This window comes from Nomascus leucogenys, chromosome 16, assembly GCF_006542625.1.
Source record: "Nomascus leucogenys isolate Asia chromosome 16, Asia_NLE_v1, whole genome shotgun sequence".
In the NCBI taxonomy this organism is placed as follows: Eukaryota; Metazoa; Chordata; class Mammalia; order Primates; family Hylobatidae; genus Nomascus; species Nomascus leucogenys.
In genome coordinates this window covers 81948160-81970757 of record NC_044396.1, presented here as the reverse complement: position 1 = coordinate 81970757, position 22598 = coordinate 81948160, and the positions used below count along the sequence as shown (strand labels likewise).

The 22598-nt window shown below is 38.7% G+C and overlaps 1 protein-coding gene across 17 annotated transcripts in view; it reads left to right on the top strand.

Annotated features, from left to right (window-relative positions):
* The window catches only part of FAM49B (family with sequence similarity 49 member B), a 177904-nt gene that overhangs the window by 119032 nt on the left and 36274 nt on the right, over positions 1 to 22598 (top strand). For 5 of the 17 annotated variants that reach the window (XM_030795473.1, XM_030795469.1, XM_030795471.1 and 2 more), the window contains one exon: positions 20046 to 20128. The exons of 3 other annotated variants lie outside the window; for them this stretch is intronic. In XM_030795473.1, coding sequence (XP_030651333.1) covers positions 20056 to 20128 — 73 coding nt within the window. In that variant the 5' untranslated portion in view covers positions 20046 to 20055. Of the gene's footprint in view, positions 1 to 3122; positions 3133 to 10974; positions 10979 to 19058; positions 19142 to 20045; positions 20129 to 22598 lie in introns of those variants that run through there. 9 more of the 17 variants (XM_030795479.1, XM_030795477.1, XM_030795478.1 and 6 more) reach the window with 3 other exon arrangements.

Sequence of the window (22598 nt, the reverse complement as noted above, 5' to 3'; positions counted from 1 at the left end):
AGTATGGGACCTGCTTTTTAAATTTACTGAGGGGGATCTCTTTCTTCTGTAAAATTTTACTTTCTTAAAATTGTATTTTAAAAAATGATATACTGAAAGGCCAGGCACAGTGGTTCATGCCTGTAATCCCAACACTTTGGAGGCTGAGGCGGGTAGATCACCTGAGGTGTCAGGAGTTCGAGATCAGCCTGGTCAACATGGCAAAACCCTGTCTCTACTAAAAATACAAAAATTAGCCGGGCGTGGTGGCACATACCTGTAATCCCAGCTACTTGGGAGGCTGAGGCACGAGAATCACTTGACTTGGGAGGCAGAGGTTGCAGTGAGCCGAGATCGTGCCACTGCACTCCAGCCTGGGCGACAGAGTGAGATTCCAAAAAAAAAAAAAAAAAAAAAGAAAGGCAAAGTAAAAATGTATATATTCAGTTATAATTATCACCTCCTTGGCAACATCAGAATGTAAATGACCTCTGCTGGACTCTTTTTAGTGCTGTAAGAGATACTGATTTATTAATGTAGAAAATTATTCAAGTACATATCTTTAAAATTCTGTTACCAAGAGAAGAAAAATATGTTTTTGTATTCTGTTTGGTTATGATAAGCCTGGAGGAGATACATTTAAGAGAATGATTTTAATTTTAGTTCAGTTAAATTAAGTTCAAGAACCAGGAAAACATTTGTGCCTTTTGTAATTTCACTTGTATTAAATTCCGTTAGTGTACTAGGCTCAAACAGAAAGACCTGACAAACTGTTGAAAACTATTTAGGAACATTTCTTAACATCTGTCTTCTTTTCCTAATAAGCATACGTTTTTCTTTTTTAAATTTATTTTACTTTTAGCTTCTGCATCCAACCATCCATAACATACATACTGCTTTTCTTAAAAAAGTTTTTTCCAGTGAAATTGTTTTTCTAACTTAGAAGTTTTATTACTAATTTCTTTTAGGAACACTTGAAATTTTTCTTGATTGTTTTTGGATGAATTGTATGTGCCACAGTAAGCGTTCATTTATTAACTTAACATTAGCACTAACGTCATCATGCAAAGCCCTCTGCAGGGTGCTTTGGAAACAGAAGTTAAGATCACAGGGAAAAAAGTTTCTACTGCCCTTGGTTCTTTAGCCTATAATGTTTAACAAGGTCTTCGTGATGAGTATTCCCTTAAAAAAAAAAATAAATAAATAAAATTTTAGATGGGGGCCAGGCACAGCAGCTCACGCCTGTAATTCCAGCACCTTGGGAGGCCGAGGCGGGTGGATCACCTGGTCAGGAGCTCAAGACCAGCCTGGCCAACATGGCGAAACCCCATCTCTACTAAAAATACAAAAATCAGCCGGGCATGGTGGCAAATGCCTGTAATTCCAGCTACTCGGGAGGCTGAGGCAGGAGAATCACTTGAACCCAGGAGGCAGAGGTTGCAGTGAGCCAAGATTGCTCCACTGCACTCCAGCCTGGGCAACAAGAGTGAAACTGTCTCAAAAAATAAAAATTTAGATGGAGTTTCGCTATGTTGCCCAGGCTGGTCTCGAACTCCTGGGCTCAAGCAATCCTCCCACCTCCGCCTCCCAAACTGCTGGGATTATAGGCATTAGCCGCCCACCATGCCTGTCCCTACCTAGAAAATCACTTATAAACTCTACTCAGAAGCTAAATTCTTGGCTGGCATTACTACATAGGAGATGTCTTGTTTGTAACTTTGCAAATGTGAACATACATAATCTGGTGGGTAACTTTCTTTTGACCTCATTTGACTGTTGTTTTAAGATACTTCATATATTTAATGGTTTGTTAAGTAGCACAGGGATTGTGTTTAGTTTATTTCTAGGAGGCCAAAGAGAAGTTAAACCAAGGAAAAGTTAACAAATGGGTGAATTTCAGTTTAATACAAGGATTGTATGGTTTTCGAGGGTAGAAGTCATGTCTTAATTGTGCTTATTCAGTCATTGTCTTAAGTTTCTACAAATTTTTCTAAAAATTGACCAAAGTCTAAAATTTAACTCATGTAGAGTATTTAAGCAGTGGTGAGATGGCTACTTGGTGTGGGTATGTTGTAGAATAGATTCATACTAAGGTTAAATAGTCAAGGGTGAGTCTTCCATTTGACTGTGAACGGTCCCTTCCTGGTCTGAGATTCTCTTATTTATTGGTAATGGGATATAAAGCCATTCCGCCTGTTGTCTTTTGCTCTTCACAGTGACTATAGTGTTGAGAAGAGCCCCTAGTCAACTCCAGAAATTAAGGGATACTTAACTTCAGAGAATACCTTATCTTTTAACTCAAATTATGAGAGAAAGCAGAACAATTTTTAAGAATCTCTTATCCATTTCAGTCATAGTGAGGTGACTAGTAATGACACTTTACTTCTATATGCCAAATTCTGGCAGATTTCCTTTCAATTGTAGGCCTCCTGTTTCCCGCACTTTCTCCTTTTCCTGTGAAATCTCTGAGGAGAAGAAAGAATGATGGACATTTTATCCTTTCACTGCCACAAGGCCTGTTTACTTGGCAGTAGGTCCTTAAGTTCCTTGCTTTTTTGCTGCTGTTTGGTGACTGGAAGAGGCACCAGAGACTCTCACTCTGGGGATGTGGGTGGCATGTTTATAAGTAGTGGATGAGAATGTCTCTGTAGCCCTTAGTTATCTTATTCTCTGTGCAAAAACAGAAAACTAAAATTGCTACTTCTGAAGATGACTGTTGGTCATCAGGATTTTTAAGGATTTGAACTCTCGTTGTGATAATGCATAAGAACGTGGGAAACACCATCGAAGATTAGTTCAGAGGTGGTAAAGAGTGTTGTGGGAAAATATTATTGCTGTCTAGGCCAGCTTTAATGTTTTAGCAATAAACCTTTGCCTGTTAACCTTGTCCTTGATTTTCTTGATGTTTATATTTGAATTATCCCTTCGTAGGTAAGCATATATTTGAATTATCCCTTTGTAGGTAAGACCAAGGGATTATTCCATAAACTTAGTCCCTAATTTATTAAGTTGCACTTTGTTTCATTTGACCTAAACCTACTCTTTTTATGGGATGCCCTTAGTTTAGGAATTCTCTTTTCGGATAAATAAGCTGCTTTTTACTTGAATTGTTCATTATTCATTAATTTGACAAATATTTATTGAGTACTGGCTGTGTGACAGAATGTCTGTTAGAGGCTGGAGTTTCAAAAATGAAACAGATGTGGACTTCTTAGATGTTTGGAAGAGCTTTCCTATAAAACTCATTGAGTAACTGATACATTGTATTGTTTATAAATGGTTCTAAATAATAGAAAAAGTCTATGTATAAAATATAGGCTTGACAGCAAAACCAGACAGGAACAGAGAAAAAAATTACAGGTCAGTCTTACAAAATAATCCAAGGTGAAATGTAGCAAAACCAAATCTAGGAATATATTTTTTTAAATGACCAAATAAACCAGGCGCAGTGGCCTGTAATTGTAGCACCTTGGGAGGCTGAGGTAGGAGGTTTGCTTGAGCCTAGGAGTTCAAGACCAGCCTGGGCAACAGAGTAAGACCCTGTTTCAAATTTATTCATTCACCCTCATTCATGTATTCATAAATAAATAAATAACCAACCAAGTAGACTTGATCTCAGGAATGCAAGAATGGTTTAGCAATAGAAAATGAATTTATCTAATCTGTCATATTCATAGATTAAATGACAAAATGATTGAAATTATAGAGATGGCAATTATATATTTAATGCAAAATCAAATCAAAATCCCATCAGAATTTTTTGTAGAATTTGACAATCACTGGAGTGAATAAAAGGGCAAGAATAAGGCAATTTTGAAGAATTATTATTTAAACAGTAAGCACAGACCATGAAGAAAAGACGAAAAACTGAACTGTTATGACAAACAACACCATAAACAAAGTTAAGATATGTTAGAGCCTAGGAGACAGTATCTGCCTTGTATATAAGCATTAAAAGATTGGTATCCAGAATTTCTAAAGCTGCCAGATATGATGGCTCATGCCTGTAATCCCAGCACTTTAGGAGGCCAGGGTGGGGGAGGATTGCTTAAGGCCATGAATTTGAGACCAGCCTGGGCAACACGATGAGATCCTGTCTCTACAAAAAAAAAGCAACAACAATATCCCCCCCCCCAACACACACACACACACAAATTAGCCAAGCATGATGACATGGGCATGTAGTCCCAGCTACTCAGGAGGCAGAGGTGGGAGGATCGATTGAGCCAGGGTGGTCGAGGTTGCAGTGAGCCATGAGCACACCACCACACTCTAGCCTGGGCGACAGAGCAAGACCCTGTCTCAAAAAAATAAATTCATTAAAAAATATATGTATATATATATTTCTAAAACTCTGTTTGAAAAAAGAAAGAGTGGTATGACAGTTGAAGTTAAGTTAGGAAAACTTACCACTCTGGATATTTCAAACAATTTAATATAGAAGATTGGCTACAAAGATACTAGAAAAGCTCGCAGAGCAAAAGGAACAAGGGAGAGAACAGAGTAGCAAAAATAAAATAAGAAATTGTGATGCTGCTTTTACCAGAGACAAGCTGCTGCCACCACTAGGCTGGAACCTACAGGCTGCACCTGTCTGTAATTAGGGTATTGGATACTATTCACACTGCTCCTACAACAATCAGTAACCTCTCTTCCTCCTGTCTTCTCACCCTCCAGTGCCTCCTATTGACATAATCTAACAGGAACCCAGCTGGCAAAGATGTCTGGGAAATGTCATTTGCATTCTCAGCCCCAGCAGTGCAGAAAGGTAGGAGTGGGGCTGAGAAACAACAGAGAAATAAGGACCATAGGTGGCAAAGGAAATGCATATACACTTCACAGATGGCCCATAAACATATAATACAAAGAGGTGCACATTTTTACTGATAAGTAACTACAGATTTAAACATCAATGAGACATTTCAGACTCTAAAAATTAAACTTGAGGTTTTGGAGGACAGGAAATAGGAAATCTTTCTACCTGTAGAACAGAATTGATGGAAGTACTTGGGAGAGCAATTTAACACCATGTAGTAAGAGTTGCCTTTTCATTTTCAGATAGCTGTCCTATAGGACTCTTGTACATGAGCTTAAGTATATGTAGTGTGTGTATGGAGGTGTAAAGCATAACTGTTAATATTTAAAAGTGGAAAACAGTCTCATTGTCAATCAGTAGAGGAATGAATAAACTGGTTTCTTTGAATAATCAAATAGTATGTAATAGCTAAAGTGAACATATTAGTAATTTTTAAAAACCATTGAGTAAGAAAATCCAGTTTTCAAAGAATATGCACAGTATGTCATGTATGCAAATTGAAAAGCAGAACAATACTGTATTGTTTATGATGAATATATACCTTTGGAGTAAAAAATCTTAAAATATGTTTGGCAAGGAAACCATGCTGAAAAAAAAAAAAAGGCCTAGTGTGATGGCTCATGCCTATAATCCCAACACTTGGAGAGTCTGAGGTGGAAGGATCGGTTGAGGCCAGGAGTTCAAGACCAGCCTGGACAACATAGCGAGAAACCATCTCTATCTAATAATTTTTTTAAAAAGATACTAATTATCTTCAGTGAGAGGAGGGGAGGGGAGGCAAGTTGATTGAAAGAGGTTGGGAGGTCAGCTGCACACACAAAAAAGTAGCCCACCTGAAGCAACTATTGCCAAATTGTTATAGTTTTAATCTGGGTGACAGACTGTGAATAGTATTTTTTTTTTATACTTTATGTTGGAATTACTTCCTAATTTAAATAAATAGCAAACAAGAAAGAATTAAGAATCAGCCCCTCTGGGAAGCTTTTATTTACTTTACGAAGACTGGGTTAGGTATTCCTTTTTCTGTGTGTTCAGAATGCCCTTTGCTTGTTTCTCTATGAAAGCATACCCACACTTGCTTGTCTGGTCTCTTCCACTTGTCTGTGAATTCCTCAGCACCAGATATTCAGTATTCATCATAGCCATTGGCAGACAGGTACTAAGTAAACGTTGTTTGATTTAAAACAACTACCACCACTGATACTGTAAAAGCTAAATATGTAGAAGTATCTGAGGCTTATATAATGATACATTTTAAAAAACTGATCATCCATGCATTGTAGCATGTGTATTAGAAAGAGGTAGGCACCTGAATTCCATTCTAAACTTTTTTGTTGGGCATCTTTCAGTGACACATACGTGTTCTCTGAGCATCAGTGGCTTTACATTTTTAAACATTTAAAATTGCTGATTCATACAAGAGTGTGCGTACTTCGTTTGTAAATTGTGAAGCCTAAAAATAAAACTCCCACGAATCCACCACTAATTGAGGAACTAGAATAATTCTCAGGTCTTTAGAGTTGCCCAATCCTATGATTGTCTCCCCCTATGAATAACCAGTATCTTTAATACAGTGTTTGATTTAATGGTATTATATTGTGTACAGTTTTCCGATAGCATTATAGTTCTCTTATCCACCTTTATTGTATGTAGCTGGAGTTAATTTGTTTGCACAGTATTATAGTTCATTATGTGAATATTGCACATGAACTTCAGAAGGAATGTCAGACTAATTTCCCAAACTTGTCATAGTAGTTTACACTTCCACCCAATTGTGCCCATTGCTCTTGCATTTTACATCAGCCTAGTATAATTTTGAAATATATAGTGAAATGAAACTTTTCTAAAATAAAATATTTCCAGAAGTGGTCATTGAAACTATTGGCGTATATTTATTTTACAGCATGATATATAAAGAAAGCCATAGTTAAAAGCAGAATGCTACTCCACAAAAAAAAAAAGTCTAACAATTTTGGTAATTAAATGTGACAGTGGACTTGTGTGACCAGGCTTTTCTTTTGAGTTGTTGACATGAAATAAAATTTATTTTGCATTCATTGATTTTAAAATAATGTTGTTTGCAAAATGAATTCAAAATACTCTATTTGTCTAATGATAATGTATTTTCAAGAGAAACTTTCATAGTAAGTAAAATAGGTCATTTTGAGTTGTTTTGCGTATTTCCATCATATTCCATTCCAGAAACTTCTGTATTACTTGCCTTGAGCCTTTGTACTAGCCCTTCCCATACTCTTTGTCTGTACTTGATGCAAACCATTGTGGCAGGATGTGTTTCTGTGCTTTCATGGTCTAAATATGTGGCTCTGACAGTAATTTGCATTGGTGGTTAAACTCTTCTTTTTCCTACCTCCTGTAATACAGAAGGTTTTTAAACTTTTAATGGCTGGAATCATGGAAGAGTGCCAGTAATCTTTGAATCAGACTCAAAGATACCATGACAATCTGATCTAATACTATTTTATTGTGTTTCACTTCCATGTGAGGAACAGTACTGGTCTCATAATTTATTATATCCATTGCACATGGCCCAACAGAAATAGGTGAAATAAGATTTTTCGTTCTATAATATGAAGTCTAAGTATATCCATCCACTAGATGTCAGCATTAGGCAAAATGGAGTGGAATGGATGTAGAATAATAGCCAGAAGCTCGGTAAGAGATTTAGTCTAACAAGTAAACTGACTTGTATAAAGTCACACATTTTATGATAGAGTCAGGACTAGAAATCAAGTCTCCCAATTTTTATTCCATTGTTATATCACATTTCTTTAAGTCAAGTGACCTAACTGCATGTAATTTAGTAGCTAAAATTAAAATATATGGATCTTAACATTTGCTAGGGCTTCATGGGGAGATTTTAGTACTACTATGTTGATATTAATGCTGGCATCCAGGAATACCTGAATCCTGTTGTACTAATTTCTCTGTCTCTTCCTTTACGTTTCACAAAAGATGGAGAATCAAAGGATCACTTTATTAATAGCTAAACTAGTACTTGATAGCAGTGAGTTAGATAGTGTTAGTAAGGTTAAGGATTAAGCTCTTCTCTAGAACTTCCCTGATATCAGTCAAATTCCAACCAGGAAAGCAGAAATCATTTTAAAACGAGGGATTTTAATATATGTATTTAGTTCACAAGTGTTGGAAACCTGAGCCAAAAGAGATTGCTGAGGTAACTTAGATATTAATAGAAACCACAAGAAGCAGCAATTACTTTTAGGGCTGAGGGAACAAAAGAGAAGAGATGGATTTGGGAGAATTTAGGAGCCTGAAGAAAGAACCCCATAGGCCTGGAGTCTCAGACCTTTGAAGGGGGCCAGATAATGCACTGCTGCTGGGAGTCCCACAAGAAGCTAGAGCTTGGAGCCCAGCTGTCTTACTGCTGGAAGAAATTATGATAGGACTTGAAAGGTCCCTTTGTTTTTCTTCTTCCCACCTTTTCATTTCCTTTTGGTGACATTGCTTGCTTTCTCTTCTCTTCTCTTTTCTTCTTTTATTTTTTTCTTTTTTTTTTTTAATTTTATCTTTTTTGGGACAGTCTCACTCTGTTGCAGAGTGTAGAGTGCAGTGGTGTGATCTTGACTCACTGCAACCTCCGCCTCCTGCGTTCAAAAGATTCTCATTCCACAGCCTCCTGAGTAGCTAGGACTACAGGTATGTGCCACCACGCCTGGCTCATTTTTGTATTTTTAGTAGAGACGGAGTTTTGCCATGTTGGCTAGGCTGGTCACAAACTCCTGACCTCAAGTAATCTCCCCACCTTGGCCTCCCAAAGTGCTAGGATTACACGCGTGAGCCACCGCGCCTGGCCCACTTTCAAGTGATGGTACAGTTTCTTAGAAGCAGTTCAGTAAGCAGACTTTGGGCAATATTTGATGAGGGTGGTGCCTTGAATATTTTCAGAAGGGTTACTGAGATTATTGATATGATTTATTTCTAAAAAACAGTGTACATACCTTAATTTAAAAATACTTTATTGATAAAAATGCTGACAGTTATCTGAGCCTTCATTCAGCAGGTCGTAACCTTTTTGCTAGTGGAGGGTCTTGCCTGGATGTTAATGGCTGCAGACTGATCAAGGTGGTAGTTGTTGAAGGTTGGGTGGCTGTGCAATTTCTTAAAATAAGACAACAATAAAGTTTGCCACATCAGTTGACACTTCTATGAAAGATTTCTCTGTAGCATGTGATACTGTTGGGTAACATTTCACCCACAGTACAGCTTTCAAAATTGGAGGCAGTACTTTCAGACCCTGCCAGTGCTTATCAGCTATGTTCATGTAATACTCATTTTAACAGTCTAAACAACATCTTCACCAGAGTAGATTTCATCTCAAGAAACCATTTTTGGCTGGGAGTAATGGGTTGCGCCTGTAATCCTAGTACTTTGGGAGGCCGAGGTGGGTGGATTGCCTGAGCTCAGGAGTTCGAGACCAGCCTGGGCAATATGGTGAAACCCTATCTCTACTAAAATACAAAAAATCAGCTGGCTGTGGTGGCTTGCGCCTGTAGTCACAGCTACTCAGTAGGTTGAGGCACAAGAATTGCTTGAACCCGGGAGCTGAGGTTGCAGTGAGCCAAGATGACAAAGTGAAACTCTGTCTCAAAAAGAAAAAAAAGGAAAGAAACCATTTTCTTCGCTTATCCATAAGAAGCAACTCCTCATCCACTGAAGTTTTTATCATAAGATTGCAGCAATTCAGTCACATCTTAAAGGCCCTTCTAAGATGAACTTCTACTCTAGTTCTCTTGGTATTTCCACCACATCTGCCATTCCTTTCTCCACTGAAGTCTTGAACACCCCTCACAGTCATCCGTGAGAGTTAGAATCAACTTCTTTCAAACTCCTATTGATGTTTGACCCCTTTCCATGAATCACAAAGGTTCTTAATTGTATCTAGAATGGCGAATCCTTTCCAGAAGGCTTTCAATTTACTTTCTCAGATCCATCAGAAGAATCCATATCTATGACAGGTTTAGCCTTAAGAAATGTATTTCTTAAATAATAAGACCTAAGAGCCAGAATTACTCTGTGATCCATGAGCTGCAGAGTGGATATTGTGTTAGCAGCATAAAAACAACATTAATCTCCTTATACATCTCCATTAGAGTTCTTGGGTGACTAGGTGCATTGTCAGTGAGCAGTAATTTACTGAAATGAGTATTTTTTTTCTGAGGAGTGGGTCTCAATAGTGGGCTTAGAATATTGAGTTCACCATGCTGTAAACAGATGTGCTGTCATCTAGGCTTTGTTGTTCCATTTAGAGAGCACAGGCAGAGTGGATGTAGTATAATTCTTAAGGGTCCTAGGATTTTATTTTTATTTTTATTTTGAGACAGAGTCTCGCCCTGTTGCCCATGGAGTGCAGTGGTGCGATCTTGGCTCACTGCAACCTCTGCCTCCCAGTTCAAGCAGTTCTCCTGCCTCAGCCTCCTGAGTAGCTGGGATTACAGGCGCCTGCCACCCTGCCCAGCTAATTTTTGTGTTTTTAGTAGAGACGGGGTTTCACCATGCTGGCCAGGCTGGTCTCAAAACTCCTGACCTCAGGTGATCCGCCCACCTCGGCCTCCCAAAGTGCTGGGATTACAGGCATGAGCCACTGTGCCCGGCCTCCCTGTCTGTTTTTAATCATGTATTTTTTCAGCAAATACTTACGAATACCGACTACATCCCAGGCATTGTTCTAAGTGCTCAGGATAGAGTAGTGTACAAAACAAAACCCCTGCCTATTCAGAGGAAGACAGAGTAAATAGATAAGAGTAATAGGAATGTGTGTTAGATAGTACGAACCATCAATTTGGGAAGGGGATAGAGAGGAGGATGGAAGGGGCATTTATAGATGGGTAGGTAGCTCAAGGATTCTCTCTGAAGAGGTGAGGCCTTACTGAGCAGCAGAAACTGCAAGCAGGCTTTTGTGGTTAGATGCGCATGTGCGCAGTGGACAGTGAAGGGAGATGAGGCTGGAGTGTGTCAGGGGCAGATTATGTAAGATTTTGTAGGACCTCTGTATTAGTCTGTTCTCGCATTGCTGTGAAGAACTACCTGAGACTGGGTAATTTCTAAAGGAAAGAGGTTTGATTGGCTCATGGTTCTGCAAGCTGTACAGGAAGCATGGCTGGGGAGGTCTCAGGAAATTTTGAATGGTGGAAGGCGAAGAGGAAGGTGGCACATCTTACGTGGCCAGAGCCGGATGGGGAGGTGCCCCACCCTTTAAAAGAACCAGAGCTCATGAGAACTCACTATCACAACAGCAGCAAGGGGGAAGTCCACTCCCATGATCCAATCTCCTCCCAGCAGGCTCCTTCTCTAACACTAGGGATTACAACTCAACATGAGATTTGGGCAGGGACACAAATTCAAACCATATCATTCTGTTCCTGGCCCCTCCCAAATCTCATGACCTTCTCACATTGCAAATATAATCAACCCTTCTCAGCAGTCCCCCAAGTCTTAACTCATTTCAGCATTAACTCAGAAGTCCACAGTCCAAAGGTTCACCTGAGACGAGACAAGTCCCTTCCACCTCTGAGTCTTTAAAATCAAAATGAAGTTAGTTACTTCCAAGATACAATGAAGGTACAGGCATTGTTTAAATACTCCCCTTCCAAAAGGGAGGAATAGGCCAAAACAAACGGGCTTTAAGCCTCACACACATCTGAAACCTAGCCAGGGCAGTTGTTCAATCTTAAAGCTCCAAAATAATCTCCTTTGACTCCATGTCTCACATCCAGGCCACACTGATGTAAGGGGTGAGCTCCTAAGGCCTTGTGCAGCTCTGTCCCTCTTGCTCTGCAGGGCTTACCTCCCATGGCTGCTCTCAAGGGATGGCATTGAGTGTCTGTGGCTTTTCCAGGTACATGGTGCAAGCTGTTGGTGGATCTTACCATTCCGGGGTCTGGAGCACAATGGCCCGCTTCTTGCAGCTATGCTAGGCCGTGCCTCAGTGAGGACTCCAACCCTACATTTCCCCAGTGCACTGCCCTAGTAGAGGTTCTCCATGAGGGCTCTGCCCCTGCAGTGTACTTCTGCCTGAACATCCAGGCATGTCCATACATCCTCTGAAATCTAGGCAGAGATTCCCAAGCCTCAACAATTCTTGCTGTCTGCACACCTGCAGGCCTAACACCCATGGAAGCTGCCAAGCCTTATGGCTTGTACCTGCCTGAACAGCAGCTTGAGACATAATCTAGGACCCTTTTAGCCGTGGCTGGAGCTGGACTGTCTGGGATGCAGGGAACAGTGTCCCCAGGGCAGCCAGGCCCTGGGCCTGGCCTGTGAAACCATTCTACCCCGCTAGACCTCTGAGTCTGTGATGGGCGGGGCTGCCACAAAGGTCTCTGAGATGCCTTCGAGGCATTTTCCCCATTGTCTTTGATTTGTCATTTAATTTGGGCGGAGACACAAATTCAAATCATATCAACCTGGTAAAGGATTTGGATTTTATTCTGAGTGTGTTAGTGAGTCATTGCATGGTTTTGAGCAGAGAAAGGATGATTTATATGTTTAAAAGAGTGCTTTGCCTCTTATATGTGGAAGAGATTATAGGAGGAGGCTGGATTGGAAACAGGAAGACCAGCAACCCTAGCAAGAAGTGAGGGTAGCAAGAAGTAGGGAGGTGTGGCAGTGGGGGAGGTGAGACGTGCTGCCCTTTAAGCTAATGATAAAAGTGTGTTGAGGAGGATGAGGGGAGTGTCAGGGCAGATGCCCCTGACAGACAAGGTAAGGGGTGAGGGCTGAGGATTGACATTGGAATTAGCAACATGGAAGTTACCTGATGGCCTTCCCAGTGCAGTTTTGGTGGTGTGGGATGGGGATAAAAGCCACATTGCAGTGAGTTTAATAGAGAATGAAAGGAGAGAAATAAAAGATGCTGAGTGTTAGATTATTCCTTTTAAGGAATTTTGCTGCAAAGAGAAGCAAGGGAATAGGGCGGGAGCTGGTGAGGGAAATAGAATCAAGGTACATTTCTGTTTATGTTTTAAGATGGAAGAAATAAATGTATGTATGCCAAACAAGGGTACTGAAAAAGAAAAACTGAAGTAGGAAGGAAACTGAAGATAATATATTGTTCAGAATGTCAAATTTTGAAGAAAGTGATTTCAGGAAGGCGTGGGTGATAACTGGGTCAAGAGCTGCTAGTTCAGTAAGTTGAAGTGTGAGAATTGTCCTTTAGATTTAACCAAATGCAAGTTTTGGTGACCTTGACAGGGACAGCTTTATTGTAGTGGGCATAAAAGCCAAACTGGAATGAGTTGAAAGAATAGGAGTTTGAAAAGTGGAAAGAAACAGTTACAGACAGTTCATTTGACAAGTCTTGCTATAAAGAGGAGAGGAAAGATGATGTCGTAGTACATGGCACATGAAGTCCTTGAAGAGACAAAGGCAAGTGGGAGAAGTAGTGCCCTGGAGGAAAGGTTGTCCTTCAGGAAACAGGTACAGAGGGTGGGCATGTGGTTACTGAAGAAAGGGTGGTAGAAAAGATAGGTGCTTCTGTGTTTTGTGTGTGAAAAATACAGTGAGATCGTTTCCTGCAAGTGAGAATGGAGGATGGGTTGTTGGGGTTTCTTCTTCTTCTTCTTCTTCTTCTTCTTCTTCTTCTTCTTCTTCTTCTTCTTCTTCTTCCTCTTCCTCTTCCTCTTCCTCTTCCTCTCCTTCTTCCTCTTCCTCTCCTTCTCCTTCTCCTCCTCTTCCTCCTCCTCCTCCTCCCCCTCCCCCTCCTCTCTCCCCCCTCCTCTCTCCTCCCTCCTCCCTCTCCTCCCTCCTCCCTCCTCCCTCCTCCCTCTCCTCCCTCCTCCCTCTCCTCCCTCCTCCCTCTCCTCCTTTTCTTCTTCTTTTTTGAAGAGATCATGAGGAAGGTAAGAATTTTTTTTAATGTGTGGAATAATCACCTGGGAAAGTGGGAGAGGAGATTGAGTGAGGTAGCAAAACTGAGGGTGCACTTCAGGTTGGTGGTCATATGTTAAAAGCAGCAGCTTTCAACAACAGGCAGTTTTGCCTCCCAGGTGGCATTTGACAATGTCTGGAGGCGTTATTGGTTGTCACAGCTGCGAGCAGGGGTGATAAGAGGTATCTAGTGGGCAGAGGCCCAGAATACTGCTAAACAACCTACGAGGCACTAGACAGTCCCCCACAGCAGAGAATTGTACAGTTCAAAGGTTAGTGTTGCTGAGTTTAAGAAGCGCTGATTTAAAGTGAAGCTGGTCAGTGTGTTTGTTACTTTTCTTTCTTCCCCCTCCTTCTCACTGGCCACTCACAAATCTGTAATACGTTTATAAGCTGGATGTGAGGAAAACTGACACTAAACAAGAGAAATTCGGATTGTGATAAATATGCTTAAGAAATAAGTTGGGTGAAGAGGTAGGTAGAAGATTATCACTAGAAGTCCGGTGCAACTCCTTTGAGAAGGTTGGCAGAGAAAAGCCTTTTCAAAGAGATGCCTTTTGAGATGAGCCCTGAAGGATGCAAAGAAGCCAGTCGTGGGAAAATCTTTGGGACTAGCATTCTAGGAAGAGGAGACAAAATTAAAAAGTACCTTGAGGAGGAAAAAGTAAGTGAAGTAACAGCATCTCTTAGGAAGTTTCTAGAAAGATAGAGGAAATATTATAGTAATTGTAGGGTATAGTTGTTTCTATTGGCTATTATTCTGTAAGGAAACTTCTTTTCAAATGTTTTATGGGAAAATGGTCTAATGTATTTAAGTGCCTTTTGTTAGCTTAAAAATACATTCCACAGACTACCGGCCAGGAAGGGCGTGTTCCTTTCCAGATAAGTTGTCAACGTGGAAACAAATGTCTAATGTAAGGGCTCATAGTAAAAAAATTCCACCAGAAATAGGACAACTCCTGAGGTAAACCATGTCTGGTTTCTGTGTATGTTAAATTTATTTTTAGCTTATTTAGTCAATACAATATTTAGTTTAAATCCAAGGATTACAATAGAAAATAATTTGAAAGAAGATTCTTTAGCTTTTCCCTTCTAAATTCAGATAGTAAGAGTTAGTTTATTATTCTAAATGATACTATTTGTTACCTCTAAAATATATCAATAGTGTTTTGGGTCTGCTTTATATAGTCAGCTTTAAAATCTTAAATCCGGCCGGGCCTGGTGACTCACGCCTGTAATCCCAGCACTTTGGGAGGCTGAGGCGGGTAGATCACCTGAGGTTGGGAGTTTGAGACCAGCCTGACCAAGACGGAGAAACCCTGTCTCTACTAAAAATACAAAATTAGCCAGGCATGGTGGTGCATGCCTGTAATCCCAGTTACTCGGGAGGCTGAGGCAGGAGAATCACTTGAACCTGGGAGGCGAAGGTTGCAGTGAGCTGAGATCGTACCATTGCACTCCAGCCTGGCAACAAGAGTGAAACCCCGTCTCAAAAAATATCTTAAATTCTTTGGTATCTTTCATATCAAAAGTATTCATCCGAAACTTAGAAATCTTACTAGTCTCCTTTAGATGGCAGAAATCCAACTCAACAGCTAAAAGGGATATTGGTTTAAAAAAAACTAGGATATCTTAAAACCAGAGGAAAATCAAGCAGCTGGACTGAGAGAAGTGACAGCTGGAACTCAGGAATGAATGGAAGGTAATTAATGACTCCAGGACACTCTTTGAGACCTTGCACTGTAATATTGGTTCATTCTCTTGTGACAGACTGCCATCCTCTAGGGCAGGAAGTATGACTGCCACATCCGCCCACGCCTCACATTCCGTAAGTTCTGCTGCTGGGAACAGAGCCCCTAGTTAGGTTGCTCTGACAGCTGCAACAGTAACAGTAAATAAACTGCCAGGTATGGAACTAAATGTGGTGCTTATATTAACCCATTTAATGATTTTAGGAACCCTCTGAGGTGAATATTATTAATATGCGCCTTTTACACATGAGAAAACTGAGGAATGGAGAAGTTAAAAAACACTTGACTAAAGTCATAAAGCTTGGAAGTGGCAGAGCTGGGTTTCAGACCCAGGCAGTCTGGTCCCACCTAAGCTGATGATTAACCACTGTCATATTAGTTGAAAACAGTCACAGTGAGAGGACAGCAGGGTTTTTTTTGTTTGGTTGGTTGGTTTTTGGCCAGGTTAAAATATAGCAAGATAGGGTTATGGTTTTAATTTTTTGTTTATTCTTATAAAGGATAGGAGAACTGATAATGTTATAATGGGACTGTTTTTAGAGCTTTGAAAACTTCCATGAGTTTTTGTTCAAAGAGACATTGTGATATGGGCTGCCTATGTAGCATCTGTCCTGTGTGCTATGTGGTAGAGCGAATTTTTGCGCTGGGCAGCAGTTGTAGTGATTCTCAGTCGGGTGATTTTGCCCCCAGGAGACATTTGGCGGTATCTAGAGACATTTTTGATTGTCACAGCCTGTATGGGGGGTAGCTGCTGGTATCTAGTGGATTGAAGCCCAAGATGTTGCTGTATTTCCTACAATGTGAGACAGACTCCAATAACAAAAGAACTCCTCAGCCAAAAATGTTAATAGTGCTGAGACTGAGAAACACTGTGTTAGATATACTGAGCCAATTCCTTTTTTTTTTTTTTTTTTTTTTTTTTTGAGAGGGAGTCTAGCTCTGTTGCCTAGGCTGGAGTGTGCAGTGGCGTTATCTTGGTTCCCTGCAACTGCTGCCTCCTTTAGTAGAGACGGGGTTTCACTGTGTTGGCCAGGCTGGTCTCGAACTCCTGACCTCGTGATCTGCCCGCCTTGGCATCCCAAAGTGCTGGGATTACAAGCGTGAGCCACCGCGCCCAGCCAACTGAGCCATTTTCAAACTAAGTGTTTGTGTATGGGATAAATAGGCAAGAAATTCTCAATCCTTATGAGAGCAAATAGGTCAGGACCAAGTCTGATGTAGTGGTCATACTCCCAACTATGAGGAGGGGAGGATCACATTAGCCTCGGGTGCCTGGAAAGAAGAACCATATACAGAGGAAGAAGTTTACAGAACGAGCTGTAGGAAAATGGAGCAGACATACCTGGCTAGTTCCAAAATTTTCCCCAAGGTTGGACTGTGTGCATACAGGTAAAAAGGTAAGGAAACCTAATCTCCCTCTTCTCCATGCATACCTGATGATGGTTTCCTGTTAATAGAACTAATTTTAGGACAACATTTCAGCGATATTGTTGACAAATACGGGCTTCGTTCTGATTTATAACATTGGAATGTGTTGATAAGGACTCAGGTTTATGTTAAAAGAAATAGAGCCATTATTACTTTTAAAAGGTTATTTTGTGATATTTAGGTTTTAATTACAGCAACAGCCAATATTTATTAAATGTTTTCTGTGTGCCAGACACTAAGCTGAGTCAGTGCTTAATCTCATTTAACCCTCATAATAGGAATTTAAGATATTTACTGTAATTACCTGCGTTTTACCAATCAAGAAGTGAGTCCCCAGAAGGGTTAACTACCATCCTTAAGGTCAAACAGCTAGTAAGCTGGAGTCGAATTTCTGGTTTGATTCCATAAACTCCTAAAACCAAATGGTGTGCTGCCTTTTTCCTACTAAAAATAATTATAGTCCTTTCTCATGATATAGTTTTCATCTGTAGTTGCAATTTTGATACCACTAGGTAATTTTTTGTGTTTTTGGTCTCAGTTCTTGTTAGTGAGAAATTTATATGTTTGGATACAGTCATTCCATATATGTTGGAAAGCTTTTAAAAATTAAAGCTGTGAAATATGCTACTTCCAAATGGTTTCTTCCAACATTTATTGAATAACTTTAGTAACCAATTTGAGATAATTATTTGGGTGTGATGATTTAAGAAAAATGTTTATCCTTTCCTTTAATATGAAAGCTTGGTATTATTAAATGTTTTACAATGTATAAGGTAATTAAGACGAAATACTAAATATTTCCCTATTAGCTTAATGTCACCTAATCCACTTGTGTAAAGTATTGTACAAAATCAGACCATTGAAATTCTGTGTAATAGAAATATTAATATAAAAAGAAGATAGATCTCCACCTCCTCTATTGGGGGAATATTGTTTCAAAAGGGAAGAACCATTCAGTATTTACCATATATGAATAAATTAGATTGCTTTTAACATTTTATAAGAAATTTGTGTTTCCGTACATCAGACTTTGACCTCTAAAGCAAATAGCTCTTACACACACATATTTATTTCCTAATGGGAAGCTTACAGTTAGAAACATATGCTGATGTTGGAGAGTAGGTGGAAGAGGGGGATGCCACAGGTGACAGAAGTGCTAACTTTTTTCAAGCTTCTTATAATGAGAGTGAGTGGCAAGTTGTCTTTTTTTCTTAAAAAAATATTATTTTATGTTTTGCCTTATTTACATTTGCCAGCAATGGGATCTTTGGAGAAAAACACATAGCAATTGGAGGAAAAGTACAGCAGTTGGAGGGAGGAGGATGTGGGTAGCCGTGATACCATAGTTTGCCTCCCCCTTTGTTACTCTACCTTCCAGGTTTGAATCTGGTTTCCTGGATGTTTCTGACCCCATTTCCCACTTTCATCCTCACTGCATTTTGGAAATCTTGGGCAATATTTATGCCAATGCCGTATTTTCACTTTTTTTCCTCTGCAAACCTACTAAGTTGTGATAATTGCTGGCTCCCTATTGTACCTGTTTGCTGTGTTAACTTTTAAGTTCCATACATGGTGTAGTTGTGTATAGCTGATTATTCAGTCTAAGAGTTAAATAATAAGTTTGATTAATCTTAGGAGATAGAAGATATCAAAAACATGTTATGTGTGGTAAAGTTTTTTTAGATGGGTCATTAATTGGTAACTTTCTTTAGGCTTTAATGGTTAAATGTGGTTTGAATACTTTCTTCTTTGTATTCCCAATAGGATTTGACTCTGCAAGAAGGAAAATATCCCTATTATTTAAAAAAATGGTTTCTATATTTACTGATTTGAGAAATCTAGTTTTGCTGTTAATTTAAATTGAGAAATATATGCCTCAAAAATTTTAAAGGAGTAACACTAACATAGATAGTAATAAAATGTAAATATTGCAAGTTATATGTCAAAATCTAGTCATTTTTCCCATCTTGCTTTATGTAACTTTTTTGATACGTGGAAAAGAGGGACAGGAGCTATAAACTCAGAGCCAAACGTGCTTTTGTTGTTCCAAATTCTCAATGCCAAAAGCATATAAACCTGCACCTGTTGATAATTATGAGCAAGCCAGCCTTTGCCAAATCCCAGGCCTCTGCTTAAAATTTTTTACTGGAACTAAATGATGTTGCCATTTTTATTTTTAGGTTTGCTGGCATGGGTAATCTCATTAAGGTGCTAACCAGGGACATAGACCACAATGCAGCACATTTTTTCTTGGACTTTGAAAGTAAGTCTCTTTAGCCCTTCACAGCTGGTGCATAATGGTAAAGGTGAAAGATGAATTATACTCACCACAGTGAAGGCCAGCCAGAATATTTGTTAATTAAACATGGGAATCAAACAAAGGTTGCATGATTTTTTCTTAATCGTAGGCAAACATCACCATCATATGTATAATTTAGTTTTTCATTTGCTAAAATCATGTTGAGTCTGTAGCCAGTGCTGTCCTTTCATTAGTCCATGAAGCAAGTAGCCTTATGATGAACATTCTAATAGTATGCTTTAGTGACTATGTCAAACAATATTCGCTTATAATCCTATAATAATTTCATTTTAAAAATCAGAATTGTGCTGCATATCTTGAATCAGTACTCTCCATACCTCCACAAATTACTGACAATCCAAATTTGGTTAGAAATATATGCTTTATTTAACCGCATGCAGGAAGAAAGTTTTATACTGTTTTAAGATGAGATGCAAAGGTGAGACATGGCCAAATGTATTAATATTTGGCTTTGAAATAAATTGTTGTTTCAGTGCTATATTAACAGTACTACATGTAAATAATTCTTGATCAGAAATTTCTTTTTCAGAATATTAGCACTATTGGAATACTTAAAGAATTTTTCATTATAAGGCCATTAATGAAACTTGTCTTGGGAGAATTTTGAGAAGAATTAGAGCAACAGTTGTGCCATTGTGTACAGGAAAACCACATTTCACCTCTAGGTCCTACATATCAACACCTTGAGAACCCGATTTGCTGTCTGCCAGAGCACAGTCTGGGTAACCTGAAGAATGAATTCATGGCCTAATGAACATTTTCCCTGTTACTATTTTTCTTTAAGTAAACTTCAGATGTTCTTTTTTATAAAGGGATATTTTCTCTTTTCTCATTCTTGTCTTGACAGGTACCTTAACATGGGGAATCTTCTTAAAGTTTTGACATGCACAGACCTTGAGCAGGGGCCAAATTTTTTCCTTGATTTTGAAAGTGAGAAGATGATTTTATATCTATTTCTCTTTGCCTGCAGTAGACTGCGTTTGTCTTGCACTAAATGAATGTTTCCACTTTGCCATCTTTTTAACTGCTTTGCATGACTGAGCTATGAATTGTTTGAGTAAATTTCTGATGCCTTCTAGAACTGGAAGTCCTATTTTATAGATTAAATTGTGATGATAAAATGTCTTTGAGTTTTTATAAGAGATTTCATATCTCTTAGTTGGAGATTATTTTGTAATTTGAGATCTGTTCTCTAATGAAAACATTTTTATGAAAAAATTTTGTTGGAAAGGACAAGTACTACCTCAAGATTTATTAATAGAAGCAATATTTGGGGGGAAACTTATATTGTAGTCAAGAAAAATCGACCAGGTTTCAGTTATTCTAGGGTACATATTTAAGTATTTCAAATATCAATCTGTTCATGAAGGCCATTCAGAGCTCAGTAATTTGGGCATAATATTAAAAGGTAAGTGTGAACCTAAATTATTTAATCTTTGCAGATAATTTGAAAAGTTAAAAAAATGGAATGTATTTATTTCAGGAATTTATTTTTTCTGACTCTAAATAAAAGGAAAAATAATGGGTTCACAGACCTTTAAGTAATTTGCCTTCTGTTTGTTTTATGTTGCATGACCTATTGTAATATGGTCTAAGAGTGGCAGGTAAGTGTCATTGACCTCGGTGCATGTTGCAAAGCTTTTGCTTTTTTTGGCTGTTGATATCGCTTTAGCTTGTCTGATTGTTAAATTGAGAAGAATTATTAAATTGGTGTTTTAGTGTGAATGATGCTAGTTTAACTGATCAATAGAAAATTGTTAGGAAAGGGTGAAGAGGTATTCCTTAGGTTTTTAATCATGTGATCCCTTACATTTTTAAGTGTTAGAATGTATTTTTATATACTTAAAATTTAAGACGTTTTCTGATTTTAAAAACAAAACAAATAAATCACTTAAAATAAACCCCCAGAAAGTCACTGCCTTTTCCTCCAACTTCAATTTAGTTTTTACAGTTTTATGTAATTCATTCTATTTTGTGAATCATTTTAAACCATGGCAGTTCATATGAACACATCAATTTATGGCTATCTCCATTTTGTAGAATAATTTGTGGTCTCTGGTTATTTTCTACTTTTATTCCATTTCTATAAAGGATCTGTTACAGTTTGGGTACTGTGTACAGGCTAGTAAAGAGTAGTAAATCAATATCAGGTCCATGTGAAATTGGGTTTCAGGGGAAATTGGGTTTTTAGGGGAAATACTGTTAAATATTAGATGAATATTAGTTTTCTTGACCCTTCTCAACAATTTACCAGTGCTATGTTAAGTGCATGTTTAGCATGACTTTTAATCAGCTTGAGGATGTTGGGCACATTGCTGACTTGAAGATATTCTTTCAGATGAGGCAACTTACATTAGAGCTGTATTTTAGTTTATTTGCATCTGTTTCAAACTTGGTCTTGTGTCTTTTTCTACTATTCTGTCTCCGTTTTCCTCTTTGTCTCAAATTCCTTACGTTTACAGAATCTTGACTTTGATAGTCAAGATCTTGTTCAAGACTTGGCACTTGATCTTTTTGTAAACCTAGCATTATGTTATGGTCAAGTGGGAAGCATGAATTTAAATGTAGTATTTAAAAGATTACTTGGTCTTGGCTTTCCAATCTGTGGGAGTGTTTGGATCATTTTATACACACACACACACACTTTTTTTTTTTTTTTTTTTTGATATGAGGTCTTACCCTGTCACCCAGGCAAGAGTGCAGTGGCGCAATCTTAGCTCACTGCAACCTCTGCCTACCTGGCTCAAGGGATCCTCCCACCTCAGCCTCCAGAGTAGCTGGGACTACAGGCACATGCCACCAAACCCAGCTAATTTTTCATATTTTTGGTAGAGATGGGGTTTCACTGTGTTGTCCAGGCTGGTCTCAAACTCCTGAGCTCAAGTGATCCACCCACCTTGGCCTTCCAAAGTGCTGAGATTACAGGTGTGGGCTACTGCACCTGGTACATTATTATAATTTAATAATAGTGACAGGAAAAGGTAAAAGTTGCGAACAATAATAATAACCAATAATGCAGAAATACATATAAAATGTTAACTGTAAGGACAGATATTGTTGCCTATATCAGCCAATGTAGATCTTCTGGTTTTATACTTACTGGTATACTATAAATGAAATTTAGTGACAGCATACTGTATACCAAACTAGAGTTTACCCATTGTTATTTCTTATTTAGATTTTTAGATACATTTTCTTTTGATTCTAACACTGGCATTATCTTAATTTAATCTCCAATCCATTTGTATATTTTTCTTCTTTTTGGAAATATGCATTTTAAAAGCTTACCTTATCATTAAGCTACTATAATGACCTTGGCCCATCAGATGGGTGCTTTCTTAAACTGTTTTATACTGCTTTATACCAGACTCAAAATTGCCAACATAGTTGATCTGCTAAT